The sequence below is a fragment of the Pogonomyrmex barbatus genome, unplaced genomic scaffold (genome assembly GCF_055798465.1).
Source record: "Pogonomyrmex barbatus isolate J1 unplaced genomic scaffold, ASM5579846v1 scaffold2, whole genome shotgun sequence".
NCBI lineage: Eukaryota > Metazoa > Arthropoda > Insecta > Hymenoptera > Formicidae > Pogonomyrmex > Pogonomyrmex barbatus.
Genome location: NW_028297116.1, coordinates 16,416,817 through 16,432,738, shown reverse-complemented (window position 1 = coordinate 16,432,738; position 15,922 = coordinate 16,416,817). Strand labels below are relative to the sequence as shown.

The following is a 15,922-nucleotide window of genomic DNA, read 5'->3' as shown; positions in this document are numbered from 1 at the left end:
AGTGATGACCGGCAAACAAAACTGGAAGATGAATCGGATTAGGATTAAAATATTCGCACCTTGAAAAAAGAGAAAGTTTGGAGAAATTGTACTTTGAATTATATATTCTTAGGAAACCTTTGTTTCTGAATAGTACAGTCATATATTGATGGATATTGGAACCACAGAAAATATAAAATTACGTAATCACACACATATATATATATATGGTGTGTGTGTGTGTGTGTGTGTGTGTGTGTGTGTGTGTGTGTGTGTGTGTGTGTGTGTGTGTAATTAAAAGATAACATTTAATTTTTATTTTTTGCAATGTATTATCTTGTTTTTTATTGCTATGTATTATCTTGAGACAATATTTTGCATGATTTTTATGTAAGAAAAAAACGACTTGCAATTAACATTTGCGTGTTAATAAAAAGATAAAAATGTTGACCAAGCATCTTATCACGCAGAAAAGTGGGTTTCATAATACGCCAGTCTTTAAAAAGAAGGAAACAATCGAGCGGCCTGAAAAATCATTCACACGTGAATAACATCGATATACTGATGATAAAACTGCACTGTATGTGTTGCGTTAACAAACAGATTTGTTTTGGTGCATCTATGCTTTCGATACTTTCACAGAATTGAAGAAATTAAAGCATTATATTAAGATCTTATTTTTATTTTTACTCTAGTTTAAATAATAGAATAATAAAATTAGTTGTTATAATTACAAAAATAAGTTTTTGAAACAAATAGATATTAAGATTATTATGAATATTAAGATTGGCATAACAAACGTTATTAAATAACGTTGTTATTAAATAAATTAAAGTTTTAGTATAAGTATTATAGTGTTGAACTTGGTAATAACTTTAATCAGTCTAGTATGATATATTTTAGAGATAAAAATATAGATAAATATAGATAAATATAGATAATATAGATAATATAGATAAATTCTATTATATACAACATAGAAATTGGTTACAATTTCTTTAATTATAAAATCTGTAATTACATAATGAAGCTATATACGCTGTAAATAATGCAGCATTACCGTATTACTCATTGCTTTTTTAGTATATGTGCATTTTTTCTTTTTTTTTTTATTATTACGCATTAAATAAATGGATCATATTTTATTTGAATAATTAATTGCATACTATTTTTATTGTCATTTTCTGCAAATTTATTTATATATTTATTACACATATATATTAATAGTTATAAACTTTATCATAAAATTTTTTAAGATCTCTTAAGCGTTAAAGTTTCAAGTTTATCATATCATTTAAAACATACACACACACACACACACACACACACACCACACACACACACACACACACACACACACACACACACACACACACACACACATAGACACAGACACACATATATATATAAAATATATGCTACAAATAATAATATTAATGCTTTTGTTATTTATTATTAATTATATATAATTATATATAAAATTATTATCTTTTGTATTTTAAATATATATACATTATATATGTGTATATATAATAATAATAATAATAATAATAATAATAATACACAAAAATGGTGAAAATATAGTGTAATGCTAAAAAAACTTTTAAAGAAGTTTTAGAATAAACATGTAATCATTAATATGCATAAATGAAAACAATAAATAAATTTGCAGATAAAGATATGTAGAATTATAATTACTATTTTTTAAATCTATATTATTCAATAAAATTGCATTAATAAATGCTAATTATTCATATAACTCGCATAATCAATTACCTTCTACGTCATCATCGTAATACTGATTTTGATCAAAGCAACATCATTTGTTTGGAGAAGATAAGGTATGGATGCAATTTTAGTGAAAGTGATTCCCACTTCCTTGATACTTCACCCGTCAGTCGACCTCAAGTATACATCTAATTTTCTGCCACAAATGCTAATTTTACGTCATTATGCAACTGAAGAAGATATGCTCTCTGACGAAGCGATATGTTGAGTGCATAACAGTGCGGAGCATCCATAATATAAGAATACCAATTGGTATCAATATTGAATTTTTGATTAACCTTTTGATTGATCAATGTTGGCTTTTTGACAATTTATTTATAAAAAACTAGCTGCTTCTTAGAAACTTTTTTCGTCCAATATTATTGTCATGTTATCAAAATATGAATTGAAGAAGAAAGAATATGATATAATAATTTTTCATATTCCAAATAACATCAATCTTTTGTTCATAACATCAATCTAGAAACTTTTGTTTACCTTTTACATCAACGGCGTTTAAATTAACGTCTTCCTTTTAAAAAAAATTCTACGTTTCCCAACAGTGAAGTCCGTGAAGAAAAATGATCCGAGCTTGTTTCTTAGAAATTATTTGCATTTGTTTCTTACGCATAAAACAAACAATGCATTTTTTTTACAAAGGCACACATATAACATACACACATATACGTTTTGGCCTTCTGTCACTGGCTTCCCGGTCACGAGTTTACCTTTTCGTGATCTCGTTACGAGAACGTACTAAATGCACTGAAGAAGATGTTCGCAAAAGCGTGGTGGTCTGCACAAACTTGAGGGGAGAAGATGACGGTGCTATGGCGTGGGCGATGGCGGGAGGGAAACGCGAAGAGAATTGCGAAGTGCGTATCCAGCCACCGTGAAGACACGCTTCCAGGAAATTCTTCCCTTTCCCCATGGATCTCACCAATCGCCAAATGTATATAATTCGACATCGGTGAGAAATCGTTTTCTCTTTCATTTTCCGCGTTGTATGCCTCATAAAGCAATCGAAATCGATTGCACCTTGTTTGAATTCGCTCAATTGGACGGGTATATGAAAACGAGAAGAAAATGTTCAACAATCGCTGCTTTCGAAATCATCCCAATGGCACGAAATATATGCACAGAAAAAAATTAAATTTAGATAAATATTCTTACGCATAATATTCTTAAGCAAGAATATTATATTCTTAAAAATGTTAATCTTGATTTGATTGAATGTGTATTGATACAAGTGATACATTAATTTTGCTCAACTCTCAAGATTAAAACTTTTCTATATGAGGATTGTGATATTGTTATTTATCAGAATATCTATACCTACATTAATATAAATTCAATCAAATTAAGATTAAAGATAAATTTCTTTTCTAAGAAGATTATAATATTCTTGCTATATGAAAATATATAATCTTGATTTGAAACTAATTTTTGACTAATTTTTCCTCTATGACTATTAGCTTCATTTGATTTATCCATATTCATTATACGTTAACTTTTTAGAATCCCTATGAATTATAGTAATTTTTAAAAGTACATGTTATATTTTTTATAGTTCTATTTTCTAAAAGTGAACAAAATTAGTGATTTCAACGTAATACACACATGCATATGCATACGTATAGATTTGCAATACTATCGTCGAGAAAAATAAATAGATAAGGAGCTAGCATAAAATATAAGATAACTATATCAATAGAAAATATATTGATATATTATTCATGTATATTATGCATATATTAAGCTTAAAAATGGGAAAAAGTGCATTTAGTAAAAGTGCACGTTCAGGATTATGAACTCAGTGACTTGCATTGTCTGTATCTACGATTGTGAACATATGAATCAATCGCGTAGTGCGTAAACGAATAATGTTGATATTTAATTAACAAATAAATTTAAAGTTAAACAATTACAGTGCTCTATACTGGTCGCGGTGAACGACAATGATTCGAAATTTTCAAGAATCGTCATTTAAATCGTTAAGTATCAAATTTTTCAAGGATAAATCAATAATTATCCACATTTTATTTTTAAAATTTATTATAACATTATTAAATAATATCATTATATCATTAGAATATTTATGAACATATTATTTTTTAACATAATGAGATCACTATTTTTTTTACAGAGAGATCACTATTTTTTTTATAAACAAACTTGTATAAAAATGAATCAAGTGTATCTTAAAGAGCTAAAAAATCATGATGGAAAATAGTGTTAAAGAAATATTGAAATATTGAAATGAAGTTAATAAGCCTCGTTGGATTTGATTGAAATATTGTAACACACACACACACACACACACACACACACACACACACACACACACACTCTCTCTCTCTCTCTCTCTCTCTCTCTCTCTCTCTCTCTCTCTATTTATAAGATTTATTAGAATATTAAAACATTTTTTCAAATACATTATTCTTCAAAAACAGAAGTATATATATATATATATATATATATAATAGCAGATATAATAGTTATTAGCTTATCTTTGTATAATTATCAAAATTATCAAATTTATTTCGTTTTGATACAGTATTTTCTGATCTTAAGAATATATTACATTTATTAAAATTGTTATGTTATCATTTCACTTTATTTGTGAATAAAATTCTCAATGTTTTATCTTGCATATAATAACATAATGAATAATGTATTTCTCACAAAAATTTTTTCACAACCTTGATATTCATATGACATCTAGTGGCTTGTTTATGCTTTCATGTTTTCTTGCTATGCGAGACTTGAAAGAATAACCGGTTTAGGATCGTACGAGAAAAATATCAATCGCTATTGGTCTATGCCTGACCAAGCCTCCGTTGAATCATAAATAGATATTACAGATAAATGAATTATATAATTTTTTAATCTGAATTTTGATTCAAATTTTCGACAAAAAATAATATTTATGACAGATATTATTAGATATATCTACACTAATACACCAATGTGACATGATGAAAATCTTCTATTCTTATTTAAATTTTAAAACAAAGAAGAAAATGATAAAGGAGGATCATATTATCTACAATTATCCAATTATGTATTTAATAGATGATATGATTAATACAACTATGCATTTAATATTAAAATACATTTATAAATAATTCAAAAGATTACTGAGAATGCGGCACGATAATTTGTGCGCAATAATATTTTTATTTATAATATATTTTATTTTTACATTACATTAGTCTAAAATTCGTATTTTGATTCGTATTTTCTATTTCGAGATTTTCAACGATTTAAATCAATTCTTTCTTAATTTTACGCTTCTGCAATCAACATTTTAAAAGGCAAGGCAACTCAAGTAGCACAAATTGATCGGCAAACTATTAATTAACATTGGGCTAACAGTAATTAATGTCTAGTCAACATTTTGCCAATTAATAGTATTAGTTAGAAACTTCAGAATATGCAAAAACTGTACCTTTTACTACTTTGTTGTTAGGCTGAATGATTGATAACATTTATTTTATCATTTCAATGAAGTAACTTTTTATTAAATTTTTACACATTTCAACGTCCTTAATTGCAATGTTACGTCCTTGGTTGCACTGGGTGTGTGATTGCATATCGTATCTAAGTTAAATGAATAATGAAAAGAGTGTCTTAATTGTAATTCTTTATTATTTTCGTTTTTAATTTCTGTATTAGTTTTTATTTAGTCTAATGTAGGGATAAATTATAGGTAGATATGTATGTGTCTATCTTTCCGATTTTTATATTTCCGAGGAGGTAAATTCACAAGGTATAGGCGTGATTGGTATTTTATCGTTTATTATTATAACTTATTTTTATGTAATTATCACTATTGTAATTATTACTGGTTACTTTATTCGATTCTTCGATTCTTCGATTCTTCGATTCTCGATACGGATAACTAGGCGAAGACTGACCGAGAGAAAGCGTCCGCTCGCGAATTTCGTGTGTTATATTTCGCTTGCAGAGGTATGCGGATAATTATTGTGTACATTTCCGAGCCAATCACGACATGACAAATCGATCGTTATTTCCTTGAAATCTCACGATACTTCTGATCATAACATGACATTTATCGAAGAATCGACGCCAATACCGAAAATACGCCTACTAACTGATAATAAAAGACAACTACTCAAAATTGCCTTTTATGACTGCCATGATTGTGAAGTTAAGAAGAAATTGATTTACATTGTTGAAGATGAAATAGAATATAAATTTTGGAATTTATTATATAATATAAAATTAAAATATGTTATACACAGAAAAATTATTGCGCACTCTCAATTACTGCACTCTCAGTAAGCCTTTTTTTAATTTTTTAAATATTATCTTTATATTTATCTTTATATTTATCTTTATATTTATATTTAAATATTATCTCTCGAGAATTTTTAATAAGAATATATTATGAGAATGTATGAATAATAAGAACATATCAAAAGTTTTAAAAGTATAGATAAAGCAGTCATTAATTCGCAATTTTATTATTTTGTCGCAAATGTTTTTTATCGAGCAATATAATTGTTTTTAAAAACTTTATATAAACATCCAGAATTAGCTTAATGAAAAATAAGAAAATTGTAAGTATGAAATGACACACAGCTAATAAAGTAACGTAATGTGTAATTGTCAATAAAGTTTTATGATTGAAATGGATAATTTTAATCTTCATAAAAGACACAGTTCTGCGGCTGATGTTGTCAAACGAGTTGTATATGCATAGGATTGAGAGAGACTGAGAGTCGTATAAAGTTTTTTTACATAAAGGCTCGTTCACACTAAGACCTAACTTGTTTCTCTACATTGTATGACTCTACATTGTATTTTAATCTTTTGAATTTTGAATTTTCTTGTAGAAGTCTATTTTTACATTAAGCAAAATGTGATGAGTTTCGCAATAGTCTGAAGGATATTTTTTTCTTTTACAAGGCATGTCTCCAAGAATTTTTATCTGGCGATGGATGTGGCATGTTGCAATTACGCAAACAGTTTGAATATTTTTAAAGCTATTCGATGCAACGAAGAAGACGATTTAATGTTAAAAGATGAATCGGAGATGCAGTTTGTCTATTTTATCAAGCGTGACAGTTCTGTTTGTATTGTGATATAATTTTTGTGCGTGTAATCCAAATTTTGGCGCGATTCTATTTGGTATGAACAGACCTTTCCTAGCATACAAATACATCAATGAGACAGCATCCGTGTTCTAACTGGTTTTAAAAATGGGCCGTGATATAATGTAGAATTATTGCTCGTGCTCCTACCAGTTGTGTATCGACCATCAGCGGGGAAAGATTAAAGTTGACGATTCTGCATGAAGATCTGTACAAAGTTATTTGTTTCTGGCACAGTAGTAGACACTTTAAAATAGTGCGAACAATCTTAAAAAAGTTTCCGTTCTTTGAATATAAATTTTTTGTGTACAAATCAGAAGGATCAATTTGAAGGATCGAAGGATCGTTCAAAATCAGAAGGATAACATTATTTTGTGACAACAAAATCTTTTATTTCTTCGAGAATCGTGGTGCAACGATTGGGGATAATGTTGTGCAAAAGTATTATTCGTTTCTCGTGTTACTTTACGAGAAACATTCGCAGAGACTTCCATGTATCCATCAATCCTTTTCAGGAAATAATCAAGAAAACTGGTAACACGACGCCTATCAACACAGAGAAAGCAATTAAATTGCCACGGATATTAATTACAGGTAAAACCGCGATAATTAACTAATATTTATTTTTGTTATATCAATTTATTATCATTATATCAATAAATTGACACGATAAATGGATAAATTCAATTAATCAATATTATTAAAGTAACAACAGAGACAAAATGTGTACAGTTATCATATTTTCTATTTTACTTTAATATTTAAAACAAGTTGAAAGACAATAATTATTTTCAATAAGGCTGACATTAATTGGTTATAAAATATAAGTTACTTTATACGTATATATATATATATATAAAGATATATATATATATATATATATATATATATATAAAGATAAAAGAATATATATATTTTTTTTATTACATTTTCATGTTGCATTTGATATGTTGTGTTTTTAATTCGATCAGATTTAAGATTTAATGATATTTCATACATGAATTCAATCGCATCTTTTTGCAGCGTGTTCTTAAAGTTTGAGATTTTATCAAAAAGCATTTTCACGGTCGTTGTGTATAGAAAAGTATTACAAGGATAATGCTACGTTTATATTCACATGAAACACAAGATACTTTCTTTGCCGAGCAAATTTGCATGTCGTGTATGATTTTTATTTAGGTGGTCTTGGACAATTGGGCACAGAATGCGCGAAATTGCTTCGTCGAAATTACGGTAACGAGAATGTGATACTATCGGATATTATCAAGCCATCGGAGGAGAGCTTAGAGAACGGACCCTTCATCTTCGCCGACATCCTCGATTTCAAGGGTTTGCAGAAGATCGTGGTGGACTACAGGATCGACTGGCTCATCCACTTCAGTGCTCTACTTAGTGCTGTCGGCGAACAAAACGTGCCATTAGCCGTTAGAGTCAATATCGAAGGTAGATACGTTCTTGTCTGATTGGAATCGTGTGTTTTTACGCACGTCACATTTTTTTATTAATACTAATCACGTAATTCACTTCTTGCTTGTTTTTAATATTACAATAATAATACAACGCAAAATCTCTCATGCAAAAACATGCTTTTCCGCGAACTGCGTCCAAGTGAAATGGAATGTTATGCCAAGAACTGTAAATTTGTCATTACGATATTAATTATAATGTTGTCGTGATCACGAAGGGAAGAAAGTGTCCGGGAGAAAGCGGACGAGTAGCGCAATAGATGATATCGCGATTTACAAAAACATTCCTAAAAGACAAAACCAACTTTAGAGAGAGAGAGAGAGAGAGAGAGAGAGAGAGAGAGGGTGGTGCAAAGCGCACATATGTCTCGAGGCATTTAAAATCTCTGCGAATATTTGCATTAAATTTAAATATGAATTTCATAAATATTCATTATTTATTCTTTTTGCAAAATAACAGGAATGCACAACGTCATCGAGTTAGCGAAGCAATATAAGCTAAGGATCTTCATACCGTCGACGATCGGCGCATTTGGTCCTGACTCACCGAGAAATCCCACCCCAAATGTCACGGTGCAACGACCACGTACGATTTACGGTGTCAGCAAGGTTCACGCCGAGCTCTTAGGAGAATATTATCATTATCGCTTCGGCCTGGACTTCCGATGTCTTCGATTCCCCGGTGTAATCAGCAGCGATCCCCCTGGCGGCGGTACCACCGGTGAAGTTGTCTTTCCTTCATTCTTATCCCACATTTGACACCAGATAAGATTATTTTTGTTTCTATGATAATGTGTGACGGAAATGCCTGAACACGGTTTGGAATTTTTTATAAAGTTTGAAACGTATAATCTGATCCGTTTACCGTTCGTTATTAAATGCTAATAACTTGTACGTGTTTTTTTCGTTTCGCTTCCTTGAATAACCTGCGTTTACCTGTCGATACTTGTTTAAGAATTCGCGTACCATGGCGTATTAAGAATATATATTTTTAAAACGAAGTTGCATGTTCAGATTTTCCGACTTGTAGCTAGATAATCGTGTTCATGTTTAAGGAATGCTTAATATCGCATACAGAATAGGTTGATAACTGAAAATTGATAGAGCCTTTTACCCTCTTTCGCGAAGAAGTAGAGCATTAACCGCGACTAAGATAACTGCTTAATGGTGGAAATCGTTTCTCAAGGACAATGCTACTGGCAGTGAACCTTAACTTTTAGTCGCTTTTTTTTACATTTTCCTTAGTTTTTAATGTATAAAGGCAATTATATTGACGTCAATGAAAATCCTAGGTGCCTATCATATCTTTCGATCTTAGAAGAATTCGAAGTAACATAAACACTTAATGTATTTGTGAAATTACGAATTCTTCTAAGATCGAATGATATGATAAGTACTATGCGTTGTCCACTAATTAAATCGGGCTAAACAAAATAAAAACATGTAAAAATATGTTTTTTATTAACGTATCAGTATATTTGTTGATCCTTTACGCATTAAAAAATAAGAAAAAACTAAGGAAATTAAGATACGAAAAATGAATACGAAAAAGATACGAAAATTAAAAACTAAGGAAAATGCAAAAAAGCGACTAAGAGTTAAGGTATGCCATTGTGAAGAAAAAAATTTAAATGAAAGTTGTTTAATTTTTAGCATAGAATTCGATTGCTAGCTACGTTACTATTTTCATAGAATATAATTTGAAATTTTAAAACTAGCCTTCCTCACTCTTTCTTGAAAGGATTAATTCTTCGGAACCAAGTCGAACTTGAATTATCGTAATTACATTATTAATTTAATCGTCTATCTTCTTTCTGCATTTTGTAGGCATAGATTGATTATAAAAATGACAGGAAAATCCTCATAACCATAATTCATCTTTTTACAAAGTAATAAAAAAATAGATTTCATTTAATAAATAATCAAAATTCTCTTAAGAATAATTATTTAAGATTCAATAATCTTTCGGATGGATGCATATATCGTGTGTTATAAAAGACTCGATAATAATTTTTCGTTGTCTTTATGTTTTGTAGATTATGCTGTAGCAGTATTTCACGAGGGGCTGTTAAATAAAAGATACGAGTGCTATTTAGAGCCTCACACAAGACTACCGATGATATACATCGAAGATTGTTTGTCGGCGCTTTTTCAGTTTCTGAATACACCTAACGAATTATTGCGAAGACGAGTTTACAATGTTACAGCCATGAGTTTCACACCCGAGGAGCTGTTCAACGAGCTCTTGAAATATGTACCAGATTTGAAAATTACTTATAAGCCAGATAAACGGCAGCATATCGGTATGTAATATATTGTAATTCAATCAAATAAGAAATAATCGAGTTTCGTCAGTATGTTGCTGATTGATTTCAGCGGAAAGCTGGCCACAAGTTTTTGACGATAGCGAAGCACGGCGAGATTGGGGATGGCAGCACAAATATGATCTACAGAGGCTGGTGGAGTCAATGGTACAGGACGTTAGCACAAATTTTCTACCGAAATATCGATTAAAAGAGGTCAATAGCTATGTATAATTTTTATGCAATTATATATAATAATGTAGCTATTGATTTTTTCTAATTAATGTACGCTTTGCGAGCTTTCGTATTACGACTTCAATACATTCATTGGCACTTCCTATCAAAGCTCTTCGATTTAAAAGTTAATAATTAATATAATTATGTAAAAATATATTTGAAATATTTTTATATATAAATGAAACTAATAAGAGATATAGAGACGACATGTAGCTATAGATATGTTCAAATACATAGCCCAATACTATTTTGTTACATATATTTGATGCAAATTATGCACATAAACAATTTATATTCATGTTGTATGTTTTTAACATCTTTAATTTTTACATGTTTAATGTGAGATCATTGTGCATTTTATTATTAAATTATATTTTTTTCAAGATATAACAAACTTACTGTAATTTTTTGATATATATTTCCTTTGCTTTTGGAAGATAACACTATTTTATATAGTTACAAAATGTGAAAGTCAGTATAAATGCATACGCTAGTAATCAAGATATTAAGAAAGTTATTTACTATCTGTTAAGAATTTCGATTGCTCAAAGTCCTAACTTTAAATGTGCTTTCTACAACAAAAACATTTAATTACATTCTTAGATCTATTTTTTTTTAATTTGGTAAAATTCTTTTCAATTGCAATCTTTGCAATTTTTACTTATGCAATTTTTATATTTGATTTTAGATTTGTTCAGTGACTTTTTTATTAAAAGATTTGGACTTTCATTAATTTTATTTGATTTTATTGATTCGCTAATATTTTGTACTGAAAGAGATTTAAATTGTCAAGACACGAAATATTTATTTTATAAATTATTTCATTGACTTCTTTGCATTCTAGTAACTATCGATTTTTATCGACTTTCATATTCTACAACAATTTAGATTTTAGAACGTTAGGATTATTCATTTTATACTATTATTATACAAAAAGATATGATGAAATATCAAGAAGAATAGCAATATATTTTGCTAAAATTATTCTCGTATCATTAGATATCCAATTTGGTATCCTATATAAACAATATTTATTAAAATTTATTTAGTTTAATAATTATTAACAAATGTATTGATAAATAGCATAAAAAATATACATTTGGAGTTATTTCGTAAGTTAAATTTAAAAAATATAAATACATTAATAATACAGGAAGATAGAACGCTATTTGTTAACACTGAGTCATAAAATCTACATCCATATATTCTGTAAAATCATCATCATTTAGCATTTCCGCGATGTTTATTGGCGTCATTTTATTTCGTTTAGGTGTTTGATAACTTGCTTTTTGATCTTTTCTCAAAGGCGTTCCGACTGCGTCTGTATTTCCTGTAGGTGTACTGTATCTGTTATTTGGCGTCCCAGTAAAATCTGTATTTCTAGAAGGTGTAGAAAATTTATCACTTCTCTTTGAAGACGGGCCTCCAGGAGTTCTAATCGTACTTTGAGAAAATTTGTCTTTGTTGTCCAAATCTACAAATAAAATATTAAATATACAAATAATATATTAAATATTAAATATATATAAAATATTAAATATAATGTAAATACTAAAGCTTTCTTTTTTAAAAATGTTATTTACCTTTACTACTACTATCGTCTTCGGCTAAAATTGTACGACTTTCAGCAAAATATGCATTTGGATGTAGAAGTGGTTTGCTTGCTGGTTTATTGTGTATAACTTCAAAATATTTGGCACATGCCAAATGATATTGTCCATCTTTAGCTAGGTCCAATATTTGAGTTGTATCTAAAATAAATGAATGTGTTTAAATGTAAAAGAAACATAACAGAACATTTCCGGTTTTTATAGTAACAAAATAACAGTAATCTTACTAGAGGCAAATATACCGCAACTAGTTAACTTTTGGTATAGTGAATCACGATCCATATGCCTGAAAGGACATCCATGATATTCTCCAGGCCCGACAGAACTAGATATAATTTTTTGACAACCATATGGAGTATAATTTGTTTGTCTTCCCTCTTTACCAAAATAATGCCTAATGGAGTATGCATATTTTTTTTCAAATGCAACTCCGTCTGTCTTTTTTGAGAATGTATCTCTCCAGAAACGTAGAGCATCTTCTAAAGTCACGCCTATACCTTTCAAAAATAATCCATATTGCATACGTCCTGTATTCTTCAAGTGACTGTTGGTATATAGTGCTTCATGAAGTGTCCTCATACATAAAGGATAAGATGTCTTTGATAACTAAAAAAATATAATTTTAAATAAGACAAGTTTAAGAAAATAAAATTTCCAACTAAAATGGTACTTGATTTATACCTCGTTCAGTTTATCAATAGGTGTAGCTGTAGTTGACCACACAATACGTGCCATTCCAGAGAAGGCTGAAGGAAGATCAGTTAAATATTTGGTTAACCTCTCATCATCAGATATATTACTATATAGAACCTTTGCACTCTGTAAAATATAGAAGTTAATTGAATTTAATCCAATTTTTTATTGAAATTAATAAAGGCATACCTCTAATCCTGCAGTTAAATTTTCTTTAAAATAAGAGACAAATACAGAAATTAAATCCATATGTGTGACATATGCCATTCCTGCCTTGAGATATACTTTACGTCCTCTGACTAAATCAGTGACTTTTTCAAAAGGTACTTTATAAACATCAGTAATGTCAATGTTTGTAACTTTTCCAGATGATGAACTAATCTCTTCTTTTAGTTCAAGTTTTTCATCTGGTGAAACCTTAAAGAATATTAATATATAAATTACAGTACATATATATTACATTATAATTTTTTCAAAGTACAATAGAACATACAGGCGTACAATCCATACTGTTAATATTCAATAGATGTTCAATGCCCTTCTTATTTAATGAACTAAACCTTAATTTGAAGAATTCAACTTCCTGATTAATAAACCACTTTGTTTGTTCAACATTATGACAATATACTAATCTCAAAATAAAATGCGATATGTGATCTTTCTTCCTGATTTGCGAATATTCCTCTGATTGTGGATTAGATCCATCGGCATACAATAGATTCATATAGTATTTCAACCCATCAAGTTTTAGAGACTCGCCAAAGGCTTTCTTGCGATCCTCTAATGTTTTCAGATCGCTTCTACAATTTGTCGTTTCTACCAGTCGTAATGCTACAATAAAGTCAATCACGTTGCATAATTAACACAAATACTATATTTAAAATACTATATTTAAAAATACAAAAGAACAAAAAATCTTAAAAGATTACCTTTTAATCTGTCAAATCCCAATTCATTAAACTCTTCCAGCGATATTTCACCTGCTGGTGGCACATCATACATTTGTATATCATGAGGATAATCATTATTAAAACTCGTTTCTACGACAGCTGTGTAACGCCGACGTGCTTTATAATCCATCCTTTTGTTTACTGTGGTCAACTTCTGCTACAGTGACGAAAGTGAACCTAAGTTGAGTGCAAATAGAGAATACTATGCTTAAATCACGTATATGCAATCAGTAGTCTTTAATTTAATATTGTTTGTTCATAACATACCTGCTACTTGCAACGAATGATAGAAAACATGAAGAGATAAAGCATCGTTCTATGAATTCAGACTTTCTCGCAACTTCTTCAAGCCTTCTCCATGTGATTCACCATGATGCTGATTTTCCCGCCTTTTTTCCCCGCCATATTGCACGTGATTCATGGTCAGATGTCATTCATGGTAATTCAAATAATTTTTTATTTAAATAGAAAATCATAAAGATTAATTAATCAGATATTTGATTATATGTTTTTATTGAACCTTTTTTTATTTTTGAAAAAATTCTTTCAAATATATTTTCAATTAAATTACAAAAAAATTCTTTTTATCAACAATTTTCGGATCGTGGGTCTTGTATAAATGACGCTAGATGGTACTTCATGACTCGTTATAGTCGCTATTCAATCCAAATCTTCTCCATTCTCTATAACATTCCCTTTCGTAATCATTTTTCTTTAATTGTGCAAAAAGCTTTGCATTAATAAAGCTTTGTGTTTCACAATGCTGGAAATCGATCTTGGACAAAAGAAAAATTGACCAATTGCAGTAGCTATTTCAGTCAATTGATCAATACGATTGATCAAATTTTTTTTCGTTCAATGTCTTTCGGATCTATTTCTAGTATCGTGGACACAAGGTTTAATATTTATACATCGATATGTTTATTATATATAATGTTTATTAGACATTAATTATATAAATAAGTTGACATACGCGTCTAATTAAAATTTCTCCCTCAAATAATAATCTCTTTTCTCCTTTGCCGTTGTAATACTGTAATACTAAAATAATAGTGATTAATTATGTATTTTGAATATTAAAAGCATTATTATTCAATGTTTCTAATAATAATATGTATCAAAATATATAATTTTCAGTATTAAATTGGATTTCCGTAAAGGTGTTTTATAAACAACGCTATTTTTTAATAAATTTTAATTTTATAATTAATATTAATAATTAAAATTTAAAAAATTGTTATTTTTTATTACTTATTTTAATTTTATGTATGTTTAATTTAATTCGAATATTATTTTAGAAAAAAATTTTATTTTGAAGAAGTATTGTTCGATAAACATTAATCTAGCAAACACTAAATTACATATAATGTAAACGTTAATTGTAATTTTCCATTCAACAATGTAACTATTATATAACACACGTGTGTTATATCGTTGAATTAGAAATTACAACTAACGTTTATTGTTACTAACGTATATTACGTGTAACTCTGTGTTTTCTGGAAAAATATCATTTGAAGGTAACATTTCTTTCATGGACACAGAAAACGCAATGTGACACAAACAAAAAAATAGCAAAAAATAATTTTAAATAATTTTATTAATATTTTTCTGATGTTTTTCAAAACATGAGCATTTTGCAATGTCATATCTAATATAATTGGTTCAGTTTATCTCTTTTTTTTCCCCTCGAAGTAGCGCAGAAACATGTCAGTTGAGAGCACTATTTTTCGTCGCGTCAGATTTCATGTATTTTTTAAATTAATTTTAATGGGAAGTTTGAAATGTAGCACAGCT

General features: G+C 28.9%; 2 protein-coding genes and 1 long non-coding RNA gene across 4 annotated transcripts; 2 read left to right on the top strand and 1 right to left on the bottom strand.

Annotated features, from left to right (window-relative positions):
• The first annotated feature begins 5,672 nt into the window (after nucleotides 1-5,672).
• Nucleotides 5,673-6,516, top strand: LOC148936718 (uncharacterized). The gene is made up of 3 exons (XR_016139305.1): nucleotides 5,673-6,050; nucleotides 6,305-6,332; nucleotides 6,430-6,516. It is a non-coding gene; the product is annotated as an uncharacterized LOC148936718 (long non-coding RNA).
• A 169-nt stretch (nucleotides 6,517-6,685) lies between these two features.
• On the top strand, nucleotides 6,686-11,266 carry Tdh (L-threonine dehydrogenase). 2 transcript variants are annotated; one of them, XM_089077560.1, is made up of 6 exons: nucleotides 6,686-6,844; nucleotides 6,925-7,460; nucleotides 8,046-8,309; nucleotides 8,793-9,053; nucleotides 10,369-10,635; nucleotides 10,709-11,266. In XM_089077560.1, exons 2-6 carry the CDS (start codon nucleotides 7,295-7,297, stop codon nucleotides 10,867-10,869), a joined length of 1,119 nt encoding a protein of 372 aa, XP_088933686.1. In that variant the 5' UTR covers nucleotides 6,686-6,844; nucleotides 6,925-7,294; the 3' UTR covers nucleotides 10,870-11,266. The 2 variants fall into 2 exon arrangements, with proteins under 2 accessions (XP_088933686.1, XP_088933685.1); XM_089077559.1 differs by having other exon boundaries at nucleotides 6,686-7,460.
• A 613-nt stretch (nucleotides 11,267-11,879) lies between these two features.
• LOC105431982 (DNA primase large subunit) lies at nucleotides 11,880-14,546 on the bottom strand. The gene is made up of 8 exons (XM_011646529.3): nucleotides 14,393-14,546; nucleotides 14,105-14,302; nucleotides 13,669-14,006; nucleotides 13,365-13,592; nucleotides 13,164-13,301; nucleotides 12,710-13,088; nucleotides 12,456-12,623; nucleotides 11,880-12,346 (listed from the first exon to the last, which is right to left on the bottom strand). Exons 2-8 carry the CDS (start codon nucleotides 14,253-14,255, stop codon nucleotides 12,045-12,047), a joined length of 1,704 nt encoding a protein of 567 aa, XP_011644831.2. The 5' UTR covers nucleotides 14,256-14,302; nucleotides 14,393-14,546; the 3' UTR covers nucleotides 11,880-12,044.
• Nucleotides 14,547-15,922: the final 1,376 nt, after the last annotated feature.